Below are 24,829 nucleotides of genomic sequence, written 5' to 3'. Positions count from 1 at the left end.
CCTCACGCTGTCCCCCGGCATTTAATTTAAATGCCTTGGGCGTGAGCGTGGGACCTCTGTAACCGCCGTGCCCACCCCCCCCTAGAAAATCTCGCGTCCCCCATTTTGCACATCCTTGCCCCCCTCCCCATTTTGCACACCCCTGCCCTACAATGAATTTCCAAAGAACTGGGTTCAAATTCCACCCCGATCCCCGCATCTTTGAAATGATTACAGCAGCTCGCACAGGAGCCTTTCCTACAAGTAAATGAGTTGTAATCCTGCGATTTGTTGCTGCGTAAGAGATTCTGAAACAAAAGTCACAACTGCTAGGGAATATAATATCATTTTCTAATTAATAGTAGTTTTTCTTGTATAGCGCTGTACAGATACATTTTTGCAGGCACGAGTCCCTGCCCCGCAGAGCTTACTATCTATTTTGGGGGTGCCTGGGGCACATGGAGAAACAGTGACTTGCTGGAGGTCACACAGAGCTGACCCCGGGAATTGATCCACGCTCAGTGTCATTGTTATCAGCGCGTTTACTCACTGAGCCGCTGCTTCTGCAGGTGCCACGTGGCTATTAGCTTTCATTTCCCAATATTTACAATAAATAAGACTGCCCCTTTGAGGCCCGGCTGCAGATCCCTGATGCCCGGTCATGAAGCTCAGACTTTCAGTCCAACGAACAAACGGAACGCTTTGTGTGGAACAAACAATGCCACGGACGTGGCCAGCAGCTCCGTGTGTCGCGATACCGCCTATCAACAACAGACTTACATCCCCTTTATTAACAGTCACACCATGAGAGGTTTATGGATTACCAGGGGTGTAACTCCAGTCCTCAAGCCCCTCCAATTGGTCTGGTTATCAGGATATCCCAGCTTCAGCACAGGTGGCTCAATCAATGGCCCAGTCAAAGACTGAGGCATACCTAACGGGTTCCCTGCAATCTCCAGGTCATTCGAAAATTGTACCAAATACAGAAGATACGATGCATCCAATCTCAGAAGCACTGTTAGGCGGTGCGCTGAGATACACAGACCGCGATCTGCGGTCTGTAGGGAGCGGGAGCCGGAGCGGGAGGTGGGCGGGAGGTGGGAGGTTTGACAGGGAGGGGGGGCGTGGCTTGAGCGGAGGGACCCGCTACTCTCCCCCCCCTCCCTCCACGGACTCGGGCTGGAGCTGGAAGGTAAGTTTAAACACACACACACGCAGACAGGCACTCACGCACTCAGACACACACACAGAGAAAGGCACTCACCTGCTTTCACTCCTCCCCGCTCCCCGAAGCCTCTCCTCCTCCCGAAGCCTCCCCTCCCCATTGGCTCACAGCCACACACGTCACGCGTCAACGCTAGGAAACACCATTCTCTGGTGTCTCCAGCGGCTGACGCGCTACAGCGTGTAGTCAGCTGTGCAGCCAGGGGGGACCGGGACCGGCTCGCGAGGATTCCCCTGCTGGTGGGGAACTCGCGACCCGCCGCCCGCGCCAACGAGCGCAGCGGGACCGAGGCCTTAGAGAGGGTTGGGGTTCCTTACAATGCATCTGATCTCAGACGCGCTATTAGAGAGGGTTGGGGGTCCTTACAATGCATCTGATCTCAGACGCGCTATTAGAGAGGGTTGGGGTTCCTTACAATGCATCTGATCTCAGACGCGCTATTAGAGAGGGTCGGGGTTCCTTACAATGCATCTGATCTCAGACGCGCTATTAGAGAGGGTTGGGGTTCCACAGAATTTCACAATATAATTACAGGTATAATTATCCTAGGCCCACATGCATTGTTAGAGAGAGAGAAGAAATGACTGAGTTTGGCAGAAGCAAACGGTGCCAACTTGAAATTAAATTGGTAACTACGGCCCATATTAAATATACAGGAAGCTGCTCCACTGTGCTGGAAGAAACTACACCTATATTGAAATGAATGGAACTTAAACCTTCTCCAGCGTTGGGAAGGCAGCTGCACAGCATATTGCATGAAGGGTCTGAATCATTTCAGAAGGAACAATAAAAAAGGAAAAGAAATCTGGGTAAACTATATCTTTTGGAGTCTGCAATCGGGATAAGTGAGCTGGCATCTGCTACAGAGATAAAAATGCAAAATGTTTCCAGTGAAGCTGTCACACAGAGTGAATCCCAGAGCAGAATCCCAGGGCAGAAACCCGGGGCAGAAACCCGGGGCAGATTCCCGGGGCAGAATCCCGGGGCAGAAACCCGGGGCAGAAACCCAGGGCAGAATCCCGGGGCAGAATCCCAGGGCAGCCGCCCAGGGCAGCATCCCGGGGCAGAATCCCAGGGCAGAATCCCGGGGCAGAATCCCAGGGCAGCATCCCGGGGCAGAATCCCAGGGCAGCATCCCGGGGCAGAAACCCGGGGCAGAATCCCAGGGCAGCAGCCCAGGGCAGAATCCCAGGGCAGAATCCGAGGGCAGAATCCCGGGGCAGAATCCCGGGGCAGAATCCCGGGGCAGAATCCCAGGGCAGAATCCCAGGGCAGAATCCCAGGGCAGAATCCCGGGGCAGAATCCCAGGGCAGCATCCCAGGGCAGAATCCCAGGGCAGAATCCCGGGGCAGCATCCCAGGTCAGAATCCCAGGGCAGAATCCCGGGGCAGAATCCCAGGGCAGCATGGGGACCCCCGATCAGGGCTAACATACCTTATCATGGACAACCACAATGTGGCATTTTCACCTAGCAACATTCATTCTGCCTAGCCCGGTTCTAAAGTTCATTGATGATATTAGTCAGATTTATCCAAATAATTGTTTTAAAATAACCAAGAACTAAATAATAAACCAGTTTATAGTAAACTGCAAAAAACAAACAAAACAAAAACAGCATGGTGCACTGGATTACCGCCAAAAACGATCACAAATACAATACTACCCTCAAAACTCCTTGTAAGGTTTAGGTGAAAGAATATATATGTATATATATATATTAGATGATAAAGTGGTGACAATTTAGGCAAAGAGTGGTTTTGGCAGAGGTTTGCAAGAGGGGTGCAGGCTGGTAATTTCACAAGCATTTTACCATCAGGATAAGACGAGCACTTACTAAGGCACTGTCCACATTTGGGTTGCAGGAGCGTGTTCCCTGATAGTAGATAGGCTTCGCAGGTCCAGTGGAGGAGGACGCGCTGTGAAGACAGGAGCACGGAATGAATTAATCAACCAAGGAACGTATGAACGCGGCACACATCTGAAGGCTGCCACCGCGGTGTGGGTTTTAGGAGATGTTCAGAATTTGTTTTGTATCTTTATTGCGATACCTTGAAAGTTTATGGCATATGCTGCACTGATCTCTCGGGCCTTTTCTATCATTTTGTCCGTCATCAGAAAAACTAGGGAGTTTTAATGATCTAGAACAGGGGTGCGCAAAATGGGGGAGGTGCGCAAAATGGGGGGGGGGTACCCCCCCGGGGATGCGTGAGATTTTCCAGGGGAGGCGCAGCGGCTACAAAAGTCCCACGCTCTCACCCAAGGCATATAAATTAAATTCGGGGGGGGGGGGGGGGGAGGGTCTTACTAAGTGCGCAGTCCCCACATGGGCCCAGGAAGCCACTATACTGCCTGAGATCCCTCACAGATCCCTAGGGGTTGCTGAACCCTGTTGGGAATCACTGTGCTATAGCAACATCTGCAAAAACTTTACTTTGCTCCAATACATGTGTATCACTACTTGCAAAGAGATTACTATCCATCAGAACCAATACCCCAAAACCAATACCCCAGGACCAATACCCCAGGACCAATACCCCAGGACCAATACCCCAGGACCAATACCTCAGAACTGTAAAATTAGCAACAGAGTTACTGTATGTTCGGTGCATTTCCAAACTTAGGTTGGAAACCAGTTACAAATGGTGAGGAAGTGTGTTCTTCTGGTGAGTTACTCAACATCTTAACTATTCTGTAATAAATAGCAATCTGACCTCATTCAGGGCCACAAAGACCTGAAATACATCACAAATAAATATCTTACATGCCCATCTAACAATAGAGGGTTGGTAAGACTTTGGGGCACTCAACTCCTACAGTGACAAAAGCAGGTCCCTCGTCAATGAAGGGGTTACTAACCCAAACCCTAGGATTAAATACCCCTGCCTGAAGCCATCACTTGGGTGGAAAGAACAAGGGAGGAAGAGATTAAGAACCTGCAAGATGCCCAAGTCTACTGGTGGATGAAACTGTTCCATGTCACTTACACTTCCTACGTGGCTTCAGGTCGCGATTCACCGGCGGTGGTTCCAAGTCGGTGGGGAGCTCGGGCAACGGGCTGGAAACCTTTGAGTTGACCGGAGCTGGGAAAGTGAAAGCTGCCGTTACCGGACTCATGGGGATGTAACCATCGACGCTGCAGTCCGACTCGGAGACGGGCGGAGAAGCGTTTGGGTTCATGGGGACGTAGCTGTCTTCTGACCCATCTGACATGAAGGAGTACAGGGGAGCACACCTGGGCTAGGTGAAGAAAAACAATGAAATTAAAACAACCTTGGAAATGACTCAACTATCGATATTGTTACAAAATATGCTTTGCTCCACTTCTACTTTGCAATGTAAGTGTGTGTGTGTGTGTGTGTGTGTGTGTGTGTGTATATATATATATATATATAAGTCCCAATGCACATAAAACATGACAAATTATTTAGTTTATTTCTATATTTTTTCTGTGTTTTTTTCCCCCTCGTAAATATGTTTGATTTAGCCTAAATATTTCAAGCCTGCAATCACGTGAAGGTGATCCTATATGCAGGTTCCTACACTCCCAAATTTATATGGTGTCTTTTGTATTTCTTTCACTGCACAGAGAAGAGCAAACAAAACAATATTATACCCAATAGCATGAGATGCTAGTTAGCACTGGCACAAATATATATATATATCCTATATAATACGGTGGGCTGGGTTTTGAGCTGCTAAGAGGGTGTGTGTTTGTGTGTGTGTGTGGGGGGGGGTATATAACACACACACACACACACACACACACACACACACACACACACACACACACACACACACACACACACACACACACACACACACACACACACACACACACACACACACACACACTGCACATTATTAAGATTTCTCCCTAACACTTTGTGCTTTGCCTCATCTGCAACAGATAAAACACACTCTCTTCTTCACCGGGTGTTCTGCAGCTAAAGCAAAACCCAGAATATTAAGTGAGAAATCTCAATACACTGCAGCCTGTCCTTCTGTGGCATCGATTACATTGTAATTCAAATACGATAGAAGGATATTTCAATAAGTTTACCTTATTTAACTTTTTATGTGTGTAAAGGGGTCTAAAATAAAAAGTAAAGTGTGCTTTTAATATGAATGAAAATAACACGTAATTACTATTTAATGACTAGTTTCATGAACAGCTTAATTTGCCTTTTTTGTATGTGAGAATACTTTTAAATGTACACTGTCTCTTGCTTTATGCTTGTGTTTAACTGAAATTGTCTATAAAAGTCACATAGAGGCATTCCAAGAAAGAGAAAATACATCACTAACTACCAAGGATTGTATTAATACTTTTGTAGTTGTTTTTATAAGGTTTTCCTTAGATACACACTTCGTGCAGAACGGAGAGTGTATACTGTTAATAATTAAAATGTTCAATAAAGTTGTTTTAAGTTTTTTTATTAGTGTTCGTTAGGAGATAGAAATAAAGTTGTTGTTGTGGTTCAAAGACGCGCTGACGTCACCACTCTACCCAGCGCGACGGCGCGACTCATGGGGCGTCATGGCTACATGGCGCGCTCCTGGTGACGCTACTGAGCGACGGGTTAGTTGCGAGGAAAGGCGGGAAAATGAACCTATATCAGGTAAGGGGATTTGCCAGAGGGTATGCACCTTGAGAAAGAGCGCAAGCTCGAAACGCGTTGGTGGGGGCCCCAGGGCTCATTTTTTGTGTACTATGCTCTAATCCATTAAACCTTTTTATTGGGAACACAACTCTCTAGCAGTTTTTTCCTGTAGTGCTCCATCTCTCCTCATCAAACCTCTGAATATCCTGGAGAACAGGCAGCACACGTCCATGGAAGAAAAGACCCACAAAAGACCCATCTAACAGTGAGTGAATTGCTCCTTATACACCACAGATATCCTATTCAATGTTGAGACTGGACACAAGCAAGTGTGAGTATTCATCAAGCAAGGGATGTTGCTCTTCCAGCTTATTGATGCAATGGAAGTGGTGTGATGCTTTAAAGGGTTATTAATCGTGGGACACTTCAAGGATTTGGAATTATGTTTTCATACACATTATCCAGCAAATGGTCAGGTCTATGTTAGAGCACTACACAGCGTTGTTTACTCTTAAAATAAAAAGTAAAGTGTGCTTTTAATATGAATGAAAATAACACGTAATTACTATTTAATGACTAGTTTCATGAACAGCTTAATTTGCCTTTTTTGTATGTGAGAATACTTTTAAATGTACACCTGAAATTCAACAAATGTCCACAAGGAGTCACTACTCTATTCAAAGAGAGGAGGCTTACCGGGGGACGTATTCAAATGTGAAAACCTTCAAATGTATTTTGGGGGGATGTAGGGGGAAGCAGAGCCCTGTGAAACATATCCAGCACTCGTCTTAATAAAGCATAAAACAAACATTTATTCACACGGCTGCAAACTGCGCCTTGCAGGGCTGTATCCCTCTGTGACACTCCATAACCTGCTGCTCTGCTTGGAATGTATCAGGCCGCGCTTATAGTGCCGGCGACGCGACTGATGACGTCACCCGCCGCCATTGCGAAAGTTGTGTTCAGGTTTAGAGACGTCGCTGGCTACAAGGGGAGCGAAGTCAGCAAGGGGGAAGAGGAGGGGCTGTGTGATTGGCTTATAGGCAGTCACATGGGGAGACCGTCTCCGCAAAATCAAATTCTAGTGACTGTAAGGATTTTGGTAGCGCCGTCGCCTCCACTATAAGCGCACGCGACGGCATCAATACATTTGCTTTGAAGCGACGCCAGCACTATAAGCGCAGCCTTAAGGTGTTATGCTCACTTTGGGATCAGGAATTCGGGGCCCGTCCGGTTTAGCCTGTGTGACCGAATTCTACCTTAACCTAAAATTCGGAGCACAGCCAGGAATACATTCTGCCCCCTTAGTTTGCGGTCAAGATGCACTGACTACTGCAGGGGTGCCCAACTCCAGTCCTCCAGCCCCCCCAACAGGTCAGGTTTTCAGGATATCTCTGCTTCAGCACAGGTGGCTCAATCAATCCCTGCTTCAGCACAGGTGGTTCAATCAGTCCCTGCTTCAGCACAGGTGGCTCAATCAGAGGAGCCTCTGATTGAGCCACCTGTGCTGAAGCTGGGATATCCTGAAAACGTGACCTGCTGGGCCGGTGGGGGGCTGGAGTTGAGCACCCCTGGACTACTTTACAGTATGTCAAAAGTAAAATCTAAAGCAATTACAATGTGTTAATGAATATATACAATACAAACCAGGTTTAAACTGAGCCTCTTATCTCTTGTCCTTAACGAACATACTTCCAGGTCACCTGCAAGGGAACGTTGTAAGCTGATCAGTAACATTGTGAAGAAAAGAACGATCACTTGTATGTATATGTAAATCTTTATTTACATAGCGCCATCCATGTACACAGCGCGTCACAGCAGTAATGCACGGGACATACTACTAATAAAACACATAATGGGAATAAGCGCTTTAGGTACGAAACCATAGGAAAGGGAGTTCCTGCCCCGAAGAGCTTACAATCTAATGGGTAAGTAGGAAGAACGTACAGAGACAGTAGGAAGGTGTTCTGGTAAGTGCGTCTGCAGGGGGCCAAGGTCGATGTATGAGGTGTATACAGTAGATCAGCCACGGAGCTACCCATATGCTTCGTTAAAGAGGTGTGTATTAAGATGGGTCTTAAAGGTGGAGAGAGAGGGTGCCAGTCGGGTATTGAGGGGGAAGGGCATTCCAGAGGTGTCGGGCAGTGAGTGAGAAATGAGGGCTGAGATGTAAGGAGGGGCAGAGGAGGGTATAGTGAGAAATTAGGGCTGAGATGTAAGGAGGGGCAGAGGAGGGTATAGTGAGAAATTAGGGCTGAGATGTAAGGAGGGGCAGAGGAGGGTATAGTGAGAAATTAGGGCTGAGATGTAAGGAGGGGCAGAGGAGGGTATAGTGAGAAATTAGGGCTGCGATGTAAGGAGGGGCAGAAGAGTGTAAATCCTTAAAAGTGAGGAGGAGAATTTTGCGTGTAATGCGGGATTTGATAGGAAGCCAGGAGGGTGATTTCAGCAGGGGAGACGCTGAGATAGATTTAGGAAAGAGTAAAGTGATTCTAGCAGCAACGTTTAGAATAGATTGTAGGGGAGACAGGTGAGAGGCAGGAAGGCCGACAGTAGAAGGTTACAATAGTCGAGACGGGGGAGAATGAGGGCCTGTGTGAGAGTTTTAGCATTAGAGCGACAGAGGAAAGGCGAATCTTTGCAATGTTATGGAGGTAAAAACAACAGGATTTAGCTACATTGTGAATGTGAGAGGAGAACGTGAGGGAGGAGTAAGTGAGACCCCTAGGCAGCGTGCTTGTGTTACTGGGTGAATGATAGTGCTTCCAACCGTAATGTAGAAGGGGCAGTAGGGCCAGGTTTGGGAGGAAGTATGAGGAGCTCTGTCTTTCCCATGTTAAGTTTGAGTTGGCGAAGGGCCATCCAAGATGCTATAGCGGAGAGACATTCAGAGACTTTAGTCTGTACAGCAGGTCGAGGGGTTGAAAAGTAAAGTAAAAATAACTTCTGTGCTTAACACTGTGCAAGCGCTGAACCTGTTGAGTAGTAAGCACAAAAACATCCCATTTACTGTTTACTGTCATTGTCATTGTTGGTGGAGGTATATGCAACAATAAATAATATTAATGTTTTCCATTCACTTAGATTAGGGGCGGCCAACTCCAGTCCTCAAGGGCCACCAACAGGTCAGGATGGTGGCTCCAGAATAGGTGTCTCTCTCAGTGGCTCAGTCACTGATTGAGCAACCTGTGCTGAATCAGGGATATCCTTAAAACCTGACCTTTTGGGGACCCTTGAGGACTGGAGTTTGCCACTCCTGACTTAGATTGTAAGATCTTTGGGGTAGAATCCCCCTTTGCTATATGTAACCATGCACTTCCTGCTTTATATCCCCATTGTTGGTACTTTATTTCCCCCGATATAAATAAACGTATTATACATACATTCCTATTGGTATTTTCCATTCCAAAGTGCTTTACAATGGTATATCAGGAACATGCATGCAGCCACTTCTGGAATGAAATCCCGGTGGCACATTTCTAACACCCTCATCAGCGTGCCAGCCTACAGGTGTGCAAGCTAATAAACCAATCTGGACCACAGCATCCGTTAAGTGACAAACACAACTATCCCTATGTAAAAATATTCACATTTTTCATTGTACTGCAATTCAAGAAATGCTGTTTTACCTCTCCAGTTCCGCACATTGTCCAAGCTGGATAGCGAAATCCTTCTAGGCACCATTCCAGATAAACAATGTCCATTCTGGAGGATCCCACCAGAGATCACTTCGGGCCTCCCTTCCAAAAAGTGGTTTGGCTTAGGCGGTCTTGGTGGTGGAGTGTTCGGCAAAACCTCAACTTCATTGATTCCACTGTGGCTTTTATCAATGGAAAACGTCTGTGCTAAAGAAGGTCCCAGCAATGGAGAAGAAGATGAGAAATCACTAGATGATCCATTCGACTCTGCCACAAGGACACCTGCTGGTTGCATGTGATTATGGTGAACACTGAAGAGAGTCTGGTTAAGAGAATGCTGAGACTGTAAAGAGTCCAGGAAAACGTCATCAGAAGAGGTTTGCTCCAGTGATTTGTCTGAATTTGACCAAGCGTCGCACCTGGAATTGAGCAAGCACAAGAGATGAACATCGATGAACCCCTTTATACAGAAAAGACAAAGCTGGTGAAACATAATAATTAAACTGGAACTGTGATTATTCCATTCTGCCCTCTTCGATTTCCCTTGCAAAAGATTGCACGTTAAGCACACGTCAATCATTGAGATATACCAATAATATGCCTTCCTTTAATAAATCATGACTTTGAACTGTTCTTCTCATGAGCTAAATACCACATTGGGAGCAGCACAATCAAGGTGGGGTAATTGTGAGAGAATGTCATTATTTTATTGTAACAATCTTTTAGCAGAAATAATACATTGGAGTTACAATGGGGATCACTTTCCAAAGTCTCCTTGTTGTAAAGATGGTGCAAATATAGCACAATCTATTTACTTTAACTAGATAACTTGATAAGTCTAGCACAGATTGTGCATTGGTTTTGAAGCAGGGAGACGAATGGCCTTCAGTGCCAATGTTTATGCCAGGGCTTTTCCACAGGAGTTCCTAGGAACCCTTGGGTTCCCCGGGCATCTCTAAAGGGTTCCCTGCAATTTTCAGTTCATTTGAAAATTGGACCAAATACAGAAGCATTGACAATGCCTCTGATCTCAGACACGCTATTAGAGGGGGTTGGGGTTCCTTGCACTGCATCAGATCTAAGACGCGCTATTAGAGAGGGTCGGGGTTCCTGACAATGCATCTGATCTCAGACGCGCTATTAGAGAGGGTTGGAGTTCCTTGCAATGCATCTGATCTCAGACGCGCTATTAGAGAGAGTTGGGGTTCCTTGCAATGCATCTGATCTCAGACACGCTATTAGAGAGGGTTGGGGTTCCTTGCAATGCATCTGATCTCAGACGCGCTATTAGAGAGTGTCAGGGTTCCTTGCAATGCATCTGATCTAAGACGCGCTATTAGAGAGGGTTGGGGTTCCTTGCAATGCATCAGATCTCAGACGCGCTATCAGAGAGGGTCGGGGTTCCTTACAATGCATCTGATCTCAGACGCGCTATTAGAGAGGGTTGGGGTTCCGCAGAATTTCGCAATATAATTATAGGGTTCCTTAACCAAAAAAAAAAGTTGAAAATAACTGTCTAAGTTATAGATTGTAACATTCCCATACTTGTCAGCACATAAGATGGTAAACTCCTTTTTCATATGATTGAACACACTCTTGTTTAATCTGGTTGAGATGCATTCGGCTATTTATAAACTGAAGTCAGAGTTTTCCATCCTCCATCTGATTCTCACAGATGATACCAAGTGGGAAGGACTCTGTGTGATCTTTGAAGTGTCAGTACGAAAGAACTCTTAGTCCTGTTTGGCTTGGCTCAAAGATGAAATAAGATGGATAAACCGAAAAGATACGCACAAATGATTTCATCGAACAAAAATCTAATTTATATCACTTAATCCTCTTGGCATAACCACTTAATACTATTCAATCCAACTTTTATTAAAGCACCAACCCCAATCAGTCAGCCCGAAAACAATGAGGGGGGTGAAAACTTTACCTTCACTTTTATTTGTCTTCATTGCCTATTTAACCGTGAAACTATTCATTTAGCCAATCGTTGTGGAACTTGTTAAAAAACTACTATAATTATGAATTTGCTGCATGAAAAACAGGGAATTAAATGTTTCAAAAGCTCTGCACACACTATTACATCTATGAAAATTATATTTATGGTCCATTAAAAAGAATCACCACTTACAATTAAATTGAATCCATTCATGAATGGTTAGCACAATATTTCTCACATTTGACTCATTGATCACCTTTTGTCATTGATTTACATTTAAACAGCAGTAACTTTTCTTCCAATGTAAAGCAAATGTTGAAAATAGCGCAGAAGTTGTGAATGGAACTAGGACTAGATGTGACTTTTACTACATACAGTGTCTTAAAAATAAGGTTTACTTGACTAATACCTGAATTTTACTTTAAAACCAGGGGCGGGCAACTCCAGTCCTCTAGGGCAACCAACAGGTCAGGGTTTCAGGATATCCCTGCTTCAGCACACGTGGCTCAATCAGTGGATCAGTCAGACTGAAGCAGGGATATCCTGTAAACCAGACCTGTTGGTGGCTTTTGAGGACTGATGTTGGCCACCGCTGTTTTAGCCCATAAATAAAACACGTTCTGTGGTTAAGTACAGAACGTTGGAAAGCCATCGACGGAGAAACACTCCCATTAATTCTCTTTTCTCGCCGGTGTTACTCGGAAATATGTGGCAGTCCCAGTTCCCACGGGAATCCACGGAGGATATTTGACGAAGGTCCCACGTACTCAGTATGGATCACACTATTAGACATTTGTCATCTGCATTTTTCATTTCGTAGGTAAAAAACAAAAAAAAGAAAGTGTACAGTGTTTTGGGGACGTCCCTTTCATCAGGTGTAAACATGATCCGTACTGAGTCCGTCGGAACATATTCGACGAGTACCACGTTAAGTAAAGAATGATCATCTCCGCAAACAGTGGGAACTGGGATATCTGGGTCATATGGACTACACCGTTTCCCCCGATTCCTGCGTCACATACCTGGCATTGTTCAGCTTCCCACTCTCGCAGTTGGATAAAAACAGATAATCGGGAATAAATATGGAGCCCGATTCGCTTCTGTTTTCCTCGGTCGGGGTGTCTGCCCCAGGCCCGTCCACAGAAAAGGAGGGGTCCGCGATTCTTGACGTGTGAGTGGAAGCGGCTGGCGACGCCTGGACAGAGGAGTTGGTATGAGAAAGGCTCTCGACGGAATCTGTTTAAAGAGTAATCTCAGTGTTAGCATATTTACATGTCTGGAGACTGTACACATGCCATGTATTAAGTACTGAGGCAGGACACACTAGAATCCAAATTGCACCAGGTGTTTATAATTCCTAAGAACACTGTTTCCCTGGCTGATAAACAGAGCCCAGGGAGTGAAGCCAAGACATGAGCTGCAAAAAAAAAAAAATGATTCTGAGAATAAACGTGTTTACATAATAACGGCTCCGTGGCCTGGAGATATGCAGCCGTTTGCAGAGATATCTGTGCAGTTTTAAAGGAGAAATCTAAGCAGCCTTTTTTTTATTATTATTCTCCTGAGCTGAACCCCATTCATCTCAGCTCTGGGGACCACCTGCTTCCAGAGATACTTACCTCCAAAAGGGGGTGCTGGTATCTCTCGGCTTTTTAAAACACACATGGGTAAATAGGAAGCCGCACCGGGTGACATCACGGCTTCCTATTGGCCATTTGAAAAGCAGCCATTACATGAACCCCAACTAGCGAACCGGAGTGGCTACCGGTACCCCCTACGGAGGTATCTCTGAAAGCAGCGGGTCCCCGGAGTAAGGCTAGGCCCCAGTGTCAGCTGCAGCGCGCGCTTTGGCGTGCGCTGCGGGAACAAGATCCGCCCCTCAATGGGGCCGGGCCCAGTTCCTGCCTGCGCGCACGCGTAGAGATTGCGATTGTATTTTGTCTTTACTAGTGGCGACGGAGCGCTGGACACGTCACGGCGGCGGGTCAGCCAATGAGGGCGAACCAGCCGCGTGACGTCATAGCTCGAGGACTGGAGTTGGCCAGCCAACGACAGACGAACTGCTTGAGCCCCCTGTGCTGAAGCAGGGATATCCTGAAAACCTGAGCTGGTGGTGGCCCTTGAGCATTGGATTTGACCACCCCTGTACCCCTTTCACTTTAAAAATGCAGTCCAAGCACATGATATCACTGATCAAGTATCTGCATTACAGTGGTTTGTTTACTCTATCCTTCCCCAAGGATTCTACCCCCTCTGCCCCCCCCCAAAATCTTTTACTGTCCCATGTATCCACAATGAATCTGCAATGAATCTGCCATGCTGCTTTGACATTAATAACCTAAATCCCCCTTTAACTTGATACACAATTTATTATTGCAAAGAAAACCCCAACGCCCTCCCGATACCAGGCAATCTTTAATCCCTGCTCTTTATTCTCTTCTAATAAGCATGGGGCATCGGAGGTCAATATTTTGACTAAAACATGATATGCCTGCCATCAACGTCTCGCTCGGCCCCTTCAGGAGGCTCCTACACTACGTAGAGAAAAGATGAAACAAAACAATGATATAAACAATAGCAACGGAAGTGTCTTGTGTTTGAAGTGGTTATAACTGAGAAGCTCTATACTGTATGTACTATACGTGAGCTACTGTATGGTGCATTTGTATGTATGTATGTATGTATGTATGTATGTATGTATGTCTTTATTTATATAGCGCCATTAATGTACATAGCGCTTCACAGCATTAATATACGTGACAATCATATAAATAATAAATAACACAAAGGGGAGAAGTGCTTCGGACATAAAAGTAACATTTAGGAAAAGGAGTCCCTGCTCCAAAGAGCTTACAATCTAATTTGTTGGTAGGGAGAACGTACAGAGACAGTAGAAGGGTGTTCTGGTAAGTGCATTTAAAAATAAAAACCACCAAGAAATACCCTAAAAAGTGGCGAAAACACACAAGAAAAAATATACTTCCCAAGCTAATGACTGCAGCAAAGGCTATTCCTAACTTTCTCTCCTGCTTTTACATGCGTGTGCTTAGAGCTGCTGATTAAATAGGAGTGAGGTACACCATTTATTATTCACAAGGGGCTTGAAATAAACTTAAATCATTCAAGAATCTGACACCCATCACTGTTATTAAGGATTTAAATAAAGATTTAAAGAGGCAATCCCAGCAATACTTTAAAAAAAAAAAAAATATATATATGGCGCCTTTGATTACCTTTATTAAAACTAATTACCTAAGCTGCCAATCAATTCATTCTCCCGTGATGGATCTGCAAAGATCCTGCTTCCAGGGCTCACTAAATGGCTGCATTTCAGTTTCAATCAATCCTTCAGTCAGTGTTACTCAGCAGCTACAATGTATCCTGATATTACTAAGGTAACATTATGTATTGTTACAGCTTGCAGCTCAAACTGCTGGGAATATTGGCAACAAATGATCGCAAGCAGGAAAGTGTTACAGAGATCTTGCACTGCTGGGGAGGTGTGCTAAAACCTGCTATAGAAATCAAAGGATGATCAGTATATTAAAGCTCATTACAAATGGCATTAAGAGTTGAATAATAATAATTTTGAAAAATGTAGTATGTATTATCTAATACTACAAAACAGATTTATTTAATAAAAAAAATGAATAAAAAGCTTGTAGAATATTGCATGGATTGGTCCTTTAAGACAATGACATGAAATTCAAGGCCAAATCCCAAGATCCAAACCACGGCTGTTATAATGTAATATATACAGCACTGCGCACAGTGAGTGCAGTGTGAGCTACAGTATACACCGCGCAGCTGAAGCACAGCACTCCGTCTCATGCTGCCCCAGCACATAAGGAGGGGTTTATGGGGAAGTGCTGCGTGTTATTGCACTTTCTCTCAGAAGCCACCAGATGGACCACATGGCAGCAACAGTTGTGTCCTGTCAGTGTCTGGCTGCAGACGTCCCCGCATTATTCTGCTAGCAGTTACTGTACGCTAATAACGGCGCGGCCCTGACACAGCTCCTGGCTGCCTGACAGCAACATTACAACCCCGCACCTCTTGCGCTTCAAGGTCACTATGACTTTTTCACGTTTTACCAGATTTTAGACATTTTGTGATTAAAATTAAAAAAGAAAAGGAGGGGGAGGGACTGTAACGCAGCAATGCTGGCTGCCGTGCGGCTGTATTGTGCGGTGACAGACCGCCGTGTGTTCCCGGCGTTTATGCCAGTAACGGGTTTTGTTTGGCAGGTCTCTGTGTTTGCAGTAAGAATAACTATTATAATAAACCAGAGGTAGATGTGCAATGGTTACAGGCGGTTCTAAGCACCATTTGTTTTCCAGACCCACAGTACCACTACTTATTTTATTGCTAAACTTACGAGTTCCTCTTTTTTTATTGCAGAGATATATTGTAGGAAGACTCTTTCACGTCTGGTTTTAGCACAGAAATATTGTATCGACTTTCTGTAAAAAAAAATAAAGGTCCAAACGGCGTTGCTGATCATTTATTTAACCCGGGCACGGTTCCCCTACTTTTTTTTTTTCATGGCACCGCAGACATTATATTATCCATGAAAAACCACAACAAAACGGGAACCAGAAGATAATCCAGACAAGGCCAAGGCCTTGCTCTGCCTCACAGGCCTGCGATGACTGCATGTATTAAAAGCCAGGGGTTCTCAATCCCACTCCTCAAGACCTGCCCAACAGGTCAGGTTTTCAGGATATCCCTGCTTCAGCACAGGTGGCTCAATCAGTCCCTGCTTCAGCACAGGTTAGGCATCACACAAATAGTTCTTCCAAGCAGAGTGTTATCTTATTTCGTCATCCCGCAGCAGAAGATGTAGCGATATACTGCAGGGGTGAGCAATCCAGTCCTCAACTCAAGGGTCATCAACAGGTCAGGTTTTCAGGATATTCCTGCTTCATCACAGGTGGTGCCGTTGAAGACTGAACCACCTGTGCTGCAGCAGGGATATCCTGAAAACATGACCTGTTGGTGGCCCTTGAGGACTAGACTTGGTTACTCCTGCTATACAGTACATCCTTTAAAAAAAAATGACAAAATGATGGCGTTTTTTTTTTTTTTAATATGAAGCCATTCGATTTGCAACGTACACACGCGTTACTCACACACGCGTTACTCACACACGCGTTACTCACACACGCGTTACTCACACACGCGTTACTCACACACGCGTTACTCACACACGCGTTACTCACACAACCATTTCTTTCCCAAGTGATTTTTTTTTCCTGGTAGCAGAAGCTTTCAAGTATAGAAAGCCTTCTATTATTTACATTCCCATTACCCCCCTTATAGCTACTGCATGGAAATTATACAATCCAAATACCCTTTGCCTAACCTTCAGGCTGTTTAGATCTGGCAGGGAGTTCCCTGGGGAAAGCCTGGTAATAGAAGCGGTGTGCATTCATGTTATATTGCAGCAGCTGGGAGAATTAATTATGTATAAGCATTTAAGCATCTCTAAAGAGAAAATGTAGACCAGGGGTAGCCAGCTCCAGTCCTTAAGGGCTACCAACAGGTCAGGTTTTCAGGTTATCCCTGCTTCACCACAGTCTGCAACTGAGCCACCTGTGCTAAAGCAGAGATATCCTGAAAACCTGACCTGTTGGTAGCCCTTGAGGACTGGAGTTTGTCACTCCTGCTGTAGAGAAAAGGTTTTTAGCATGACCCGATAAGATAGCACACTGTCACACAGCTAATGGGATAATGGACGGCCTTCCAGACAGTGTTTCCTTCTGTCTTTGTTTTAATTGCTTTCTAACCACATGTGCTGCTGTATTCCTAACTGGCAGGGACACCGCACCGTTTCACACACATTAAGAAGTCCTTCGCAATACCTGTGTAATGTTTAGATCAGAGTGACAAGTATGAACATTTGGAAATGGCTAGTGATGGCTGGCAAGCTTTCCACCTGCGCCTGCATGCATGACATCACTAAGAGTATGACATCATATACGAGGTAGTTCCAGCCTTGGAAGTTCATGCTGAAGAATAGTATATTGTGTCGTATGCTGATCCAATAGAAGGCATCACAACCTACAATACGCACACCAATATGGGCGAGCGCACGCCTCACTTTGGTGTGGTCGATAACCGGGTGCACGGAGAAAGGTGACCAGTCAGCACCAAGTTAATCTATAAAAAATAAGTCCGTATGAAGGGCTGTTATGGCAGAAACTGCGCCACGTCTGATATTTTGTATCCCATGCAACTTGCCTACAACCTACGACATAAAGAATGTGAATGATACTAGCAATTTACTTCCTTGTAATAAAACCATTACTACACAGTTACTTGTGTAAGGAATTCACTTTCTGGACCATTAATGTACCAGCCAACAACAACACTATTCTTTCAAATCTGCTTTGGATCAGAACTTCCATTTCTGCCCGAACGGGCTTAAAAATCCATGCAGCAATTTCAGAGCTAACAGCAGTTAGAGTCGTCATATTTACTTTAGCATGCTCCTATTGGTTGAAGTTTGGGTCCTTTAACTTAAGTAGAGCAACTGGAAGATTGGTAGTAATAATAATAATAATAATAATAATAGCATGTTCTTGTATAGCGCTGCTAGTTTTACATAGCTCTTTACAGATATATTTTGCAGACACAGGTCCCTGCCCCGTGGAGCTTACAATCTATTACAATCTATGTTTTTGGTGCCTGAGGCACAGGGAGTTAAAGTGACTTGCCCAAGGTCACAAGGAGCCAACACCAGGTTCCCCTGCTTCACACTCAGTGCCAGTCAGTGTCTTTACTCACTGAGCCACTCTTTCTCCCATGACATATATGATGACATATATGATGACATATACTATTGTGTCTATCCTACAAACTCTCAGATACAGTAAATGTTTTTTTTTCCATAAGGAATGTAACACAACTACTACTGAACAAAGATACACACATTTTAACACACCCATAGCACCAAGACTTGGCACCTCTATTCTTACCTGTGCCATCTTCATGCTGTCCAAAATTACAGATTCGGCTAATATTATAGACCCAACTCTGCATTTCGTCCTCTGTTCTGGCCACCAGATAAAACGTTCGGAAGGTTGTTTTCACGATGAAGACAAAGCTGTTTTGGAATTCCTTCTTGACGAGGTTGACGCCGACGTATTTCTGCACCTCGCACTCGTTCAGGTCAATCACCCGGATGGGTTTCTTGGAGTGGTTGTTCCTGTAGTATTCCAAGACGTCGGGGTTCCCACTCATCCGACCTCGCCGTAAAACGAACCAGCGCTTTCGCCACACCTGGGAAGCAATTGATGGAGAGAACAAGTTGATGCGTTTACTTGGGAACGCTTTATGGTTTATCACTGTCTTTTTTTTTTTTTACTCGCACTTCATTTTCTCTAGCACCATAGGGGTTAATATAACGCGTGGTCCGTAAATACTTCCGCAAAATACTATTTTACTTTATTTTCCCCCAAAAAAGAATGCTATAAAATGTGTCACCGGGATGAAAATGAACCGTGCGTTCTAAAATAACCGTTTTTGTGCAGTGTGGCGTCACTTTAAAGCGGCAATCCAAGCGCTCTCTTTTTTTTTTTTTACCCTGTATTGAAGCAGGGGGTCCCCGGAGCTGAACCCCATTTAATTTCACTCTGTTCGGCTACCAGGGATCCCGTAATGGGGCCGTTTCAGAGCACCCCCACCCTGCGAGCCAATAGAAAGCTGTGACGTCATCAGGTGCGGCTTCCTATTGGCCCGCGTGACGCGGGAGCTTTAAACTTTGAAGCCCAGCTAGCCGATCCGAGTAGCTACCGGCACCTACTATGGCTGTAAGTATCTCCAGGAGCAGGGGGTCCCCGGAGCTGAAATTATTGGGGTTCAGCTCCGGAGACCCGCTGCTACAATCCTGGGTAAGGTGCTGGGATTGCGTCTTTAACTTGGAGCCCACAAGGGAGGTCTGTAAGCTAGGCCAGAGCAGCATTGTTACTGGCACATTGTAACCGTTAAAGAAGCAAACTTCCCTACCTACACCCTTTGTATTACTACAAGATACTTCCAGGTGAAGTTACCGTTATTAATTCCTGGTTTATACAGGGGGGTGAGGGAGGGTTTTAATAGCTGTCCAATAGGAAGCCGCAAAGGATAACAACGATGCAGCTTCCTATTGCTCGCATGGTGCAAAAAATGTAATCAGCCATTTTGTTTCCCCTAGAGCAGGGACGGGCAACTCCAGTCCCCAAGGGCCACCAACAGGTCAGGTTTTCAGGATATCCCTGCTTCAGCAGGTGGCTCAATAAGTCCTTGCTTCCGCACGGGTGGCTCAATCGGTGGCTTTGGACCTGTGCTGAAGCAGGGATATCCTGAAAAAACCTGATCCGTTGGTGGCCCTTGAGGACTGGAGTCGCTCACCCCTTCCCTAGAGGTGCAGCAAAAACGGTTACTGCACCAGTAAGCCACTCGGGGACCGTTGGTTCTGAGCTGAAATTCATATGGTTCAGCTCGAGAGAATCCCGATTCCCAGCCTGTAAAACAAAAAACAAACAAGCGGGGGGATAGTGGCTTTAATACTTTCACTATTGTTGATATAATCCAGAAGCATCTAAATGAAACTATAATTTCACGGTTACCACAGTTGCTGTATAACTGAAAACATATTTCTTGTAGTTTGCCTTAAAGCTATTGCAACGGCTGGCAGATACTCAACCGGTCTGAAGCAAAATGACAACACTTAAAGCAGCGATACTACTCCCTCCGGCCCCCGGAGTATCCTCTTTCTTATTTGTGTATGTAACGCGTGGGGCAATGTATATTTCTACCTCCTTACCTAAGCCGGCAATCGTTTGGTGCTCCTGTTATATATCTGTAAAAAATCTTGATTGTGTGTCTAACATAATGGCTGCCTTTCAGTTTCAATCATTCCTTCAGTCAGTGTAGCTCACCAGCTACAATGTATCCTGATATTACGAAAGTAACGTTGTCATTTGTTACCGTTTGCAGCTCAAACTGCTTGGGAACACTGGCAACAAATTGTCACAAACAGGAAAGTGTTGTCATGATCTTGCACTGCTGGGGAGGTGGGCTAAAGCCTGACGTAGAATTTAAAGGATGCTTTAAAACTCATTAAAAATGGCATTAAGAGCTGAATACGTTTTTATTTTATTTTTATTTATTTTTTAAACAGTCACTATTATCTAATACTAAAGAACTGATTTTTTTTTTTTTAACTAACGTTACTTAAGTTAAAGAAAATGAAACTCAAACCACTTGCTGTGAAACTACAAAGCAGCGACCAAAATAGAAAGGGTTATTTACAAAGAACGCGAGAAGGGGAACCTTCAAATTTCCCAGAAATATTCAATGAAAAGAGGAAGTGGAGATTAATAAGTAACCAAACGATGTGGCTTACACACGCTAAGCCCACTGTTTCTTCTAACGTTCACGTGTGATAAAGGCTGCAGTAAAATCCATGCCGTTTCTATGAAAACTAAAGTCATTTATAACCGATAAAAGTGAAAAGGATCGATTGTCAACTATTAGGGAGCTCTGTCCTAGGGCAAGGGGGGGGGGGGCAACTCCAGTTCTCAAGGTCTACCAACAGGACAGGTTTTTTCAGGATGCCCCTGCTTCAGCACAGGTGGCTCAATCGTGACTGATTGAGCCACCTGTGCTGAAGCAGGGACTGATTGAGCCACCTATGCAGAAGCTGGGACTGATTGAGCAACCTGTGCTGAAGCAGCGACTGATTGATCCACCTGTGCTGAAGCTGGAACTGGTTGAGCCACCTGTGCTGAAGCAGGGGTATCCTCAAAAACCTGACCTGTTGGTGGCCCTTGAGGACTGGAGTTGCCCACCCCCTGCCTTACATGCATGGATGGAGTCACGTTCAAAAAAAATAAAAATGGAACCAGCTCCTGAAAGCATCCCTCATCCAGCTGTGAGGAGCCCATACCAGTGAGGAGCCCATACCTGTGAGGAGCCCGTACCAGTGAGGAGCCCGTACCAGTGAGGAGCCCATACCTGTGAGGAGCCCATACCTGTGAGGAGCCCGTACCTGTGAAGAGCCCATATTAGTGAGGAGCCCGTACCTGTGAGGAGCCCATACCTGTGAGGAGCCCATACCTGTGAGGAGCCCGTACCAGTGAGGAGCCCATACCTGTGAGGAGCCCATACCTGTGAGGAGCCGGTACCTGTGAGGAGCCCATACCAGAGAGGAGCCCATACCAGAGAGGAGCCCATACCAGAGAGGAGCCCATACCTGTGAGGAGCCCATACCTGTGAGGAGCCCATACCAGTGAGGAGCCCATACCAGTGAGGAGCCCGTACCTGTGAGGAGCCCATACCTGTGAGGAGCCCGTACCAGTGAGGAGCCCATACCTGTGAGGAGCCCATACCTGTGAGGAGCCCATACCTGTGAGGAGCCCATACCAGAGAGGAGCCCATACCAGAGAGGAGCCCATACCAGTGAGGAGCCCATACCAGTGAGGAGCCCATACCTGTGAGGAGCCCATACCTGTGAGGAGCCCATACTAGTGAGGAGCCCGTACCTGTGAGGAGCCCGTACCTGTGAGGAGCCCGTACCAGTGAGGAGCCCATACCAGTGAGGAGCCCATACCAGTGAGGAGCCCATAGCAGTGAGGAGCCCATAACAGTGAGGAGCCCATACCAGTGAGGAGCCCATACCTGTGAGGAGCCCATACCTGTGAGGAGCCCATACCAGTGAGGAGCAACAGGGCCTTTAATAAAAAGTAATGCTTGATCAGAAAAGGCAATAAAATGCTCCGTTCTTTCTCTGTGACAAGGTCGGACTAACAAACAAAAATGGATTTCTGGCCTGAGAATCCACATCTGAACAGCTGCTTTTAAGGAAATTCAATTCACCTTTTGACAGACTTAAATAAGCTTTCAGCACTAAGAGCCTTCATGGAAGACGTCCAAGAAACATTTCTAAGCTTTAAAGCTATTATATAAGAAAAGAGCAACAAAAAAAAAAACTTTTGCCCCTCAGCTTAAGGACCTTGTTGAACATGCAGATGAATACAGAGGAAGTGGTGAAAAGATGCGCAGGTGGTTAGGGAACAGCATACGGCTGCCTCTCTTTTGGGTTATTCAGAACAGGGAGTTGCTATTGGTGTAATCAAATCACTTAGGAGGGGAATGACTGAGTTTTGGGCAGGGGTTCATTGGAGTCTATGGTGAGAAATGATAATGTATCTGGGCTCCGAATAGCAGTGGTTCTCAACTCTAGTTCTCAAGGGCAACCAACAGATCAAGTTATCGCAGAAACCCAGCCTCAGCACAGGTGGCTCAATCAGTCTCCGCTCCAGCACCGATGGCTCAATCAGTGGTTCAGTCAAGCCACCTGTGCTGAAGCTGGTATATCCTCAACATCTGATCTGTTGGGGGGCAGGGGTCTTCTGGACTGGAGTTGAGAACCTCTGTTCTAAGGGACAATTCTAAGAGCTTAATGAGGAGATACGATCACTACCTTCTATCCATGCAAGGGTCAGATTGCCCCATCTCTGTATTTTTGATGGCTACGTATTGTAGTTGGCCACTGTCAAAAGCTTATTTACAAGTGAACGGCTGTGGGAAAATGGACTGAATCTACCTCTGTACACTAGCAACCTACAAAACGTCTGTAACGAAATGGACAAACCAGACCGACACACCGCGTGAGCGCGATTCCGTGGAGACGAGCCCGGCAGTCTACCCCGTGAAATCCGACCGATGCCGTGAGCTCAATAACTGTCAGAGTTTCATATCTTTAACTGTCAAAGCCCGCATGATTATATTGTGAAGAAAAGAAGCACAAAACAGGAAATTGGGCAAAATGAATCTGCTAGCAGGATACCCACAACTGGACTTTCTGAAGAAACGAGAGAGAGAAAACCACTTCAAAGACAACCCAGCCACATTATTGAAGAGCAAGATGTCGCGTTTGAGAAGTTCAGCCGAAAGCAGACAAACCTTTCAATCTTTCCAAGAGATTATTACCATTTTTAATATGTGCACAGGAGCAGTCATTCTGCTTAAAGTTATATTGTTTTGCATCTATGAGCTTTAGGTCACCAATATTAGATTTTAAAGTTCAGGGAAAAGCAGTTTACAAATACCGTCAAAAACCTTGTGCACCTGTGTATTATCTACTAAAAGCACACACAAATCTAGTATAAATAAAACTTATTTGTAAGTATGTAAATGTCCTGGAATACCAGTTGATAACAGTTCTTAACATTCAGCTATATTAGTGTTTTTCAACAGGGGTTCCGCATTCATCCCTGAATTTTCAGGTCATTTGAAAATTGTACCAAATAAAGAAGAATGTACAATGCATCTGATCTCAGACAGGCTATTAGAGAGGGTTGGGGTTCATAACACTGTATCTGATCTCAGACGCGCGATTAGAGAGGGTTGGGGATCCTTACAATGCATCTGATCTCTGACATGCTATTAGAAAGGGTTGGGGTTCCTTACAATGCATCTGATCTCAGACGCGCGATTAGAGAGGGTTGGGGATCCTTACAATGCATCTGATCTCTGACATGCTATTAGAGAGGGTTGGGGTTCCTTACAATGCATGGGATCTCAGACACGCTATTAGAGAGGGTTGGGGTTCCTTACAATGCATCTGATCTCAGACGCGCTATTAGAGAGGGTTGGGGTTCCTTACAATGCATCTGATCTCAGACGCGCTATTAGAGAGGGTTGGGGTTCCTTACAATGCATGGGATCTCAGACACGCTATTAGAGAGGGTTGGGGTTCCTTACAATGCATCTGATCTCAGACGCGCTATTAGAGAGGGTTGGGGTTCCTTACAATGCATCTGATCTCTGATATGCTATTAGAGAGGGTTGGGTTTCCTTAATTATAAGGTTAACTAACCAAAACATGTTGGAAACCACTGATCTATATGAATTCTTCGGTTTCATACTTTGCGGTGCATATTTACTGTAATATTTATCCTAGTCTTAGACACGTCTGTGCTGCTTGATATTTGTTTTGGCTACTTCTTCTTCTTATATCAACAGGGGTTCCCCGGAGCGGATCTATGATACCGACGCCGCTGGAGACACTCTGGTTTCTGCGATATCGGCACAGGGACAAATAAGGCCAACAGACACAAAATGGGCAAGGGGTTCGGCCAATAGAAAGCTGCGATATAATCAGGAGATCTTGTGATCACTGTCTATTTGCGGACCCACGGCCATATTTGGCGTTTATCTGTGTCAAAAAACGGCACAAAAAAACCCCATACATATTGCAGTGGGAGTTCTGTGCCAAGTGAGTAAAAAAAGAAAAGAAGGAAGCAGTGTTTTGGGGGAAATGGTTTGCTTTAACATCACTGTAAAACCCTTTAACTTTCTTCCAATTCATCTTATACACACAGGCGTGCAATCTAGTAATATCAACATGTTATAATGGGATATTACAAATGGAATTCACTATGGGACTAA

The 24,829-nt window shown here is 45.3% G+C and overlaps 1 protein-coding gene across 1 annotated transcript in view; it reads right to left on the bottom strand.

The window, feature by feature from the left end:
- GAB3 (GRB2 associated binding protein 3) overlaps positions 1-24,829 on the bottom strand; it is a 75,298-nt gene that overhangs the window by 11,904 nt on the left and 38,565 nt on the right. Inside the window, exons 2-7 of the mRNA XM_075573429.1 lie at positions 18,370-18,673; positions 12,412-12,625; positions 9,436-9,863; positions 7,454-7,509; positions 4,190-4,442; positions 3,040-3,121 (exon numbers count right to left, since the gene is read on the bottom strand). Of these exons, the coding sequence (XP_075429544.1) occupies positions 3,040-3,121; positions 4,190-4,442; positions 7,454-7,509; positions 9,436-9,863; positions 12,412-12,625; positions 18,370-18,673 (1,337 nt within the window). The remainder of the gene's footprint in view (positions 1-3,039; positions 3,122-4,189; positions 4,443-7,453; positions 7,510-9,435; positions 9,864-12,411; positions 12,626-18,369; positions 18,674-24,829) is intronic.

Source organism: Ascaphus truei, chromosome 16, assembly GCF_040206685.1.
Source record: "Ascaphus truei isolate aAscTru1 chromosome 16, aAscTru1.hap1, whole genome shotgun sequence".
Classification (NCBI taxonomy): domain Eukaryota; kingdom Metazoa; phylum Chordata; class Amphibia; order Anura; family Ascaphidae; genus Ascaphus; species Ascaphus truei.
This window is presented reverse-complemented; position numbering and strand designations above follow the sequence as displayed.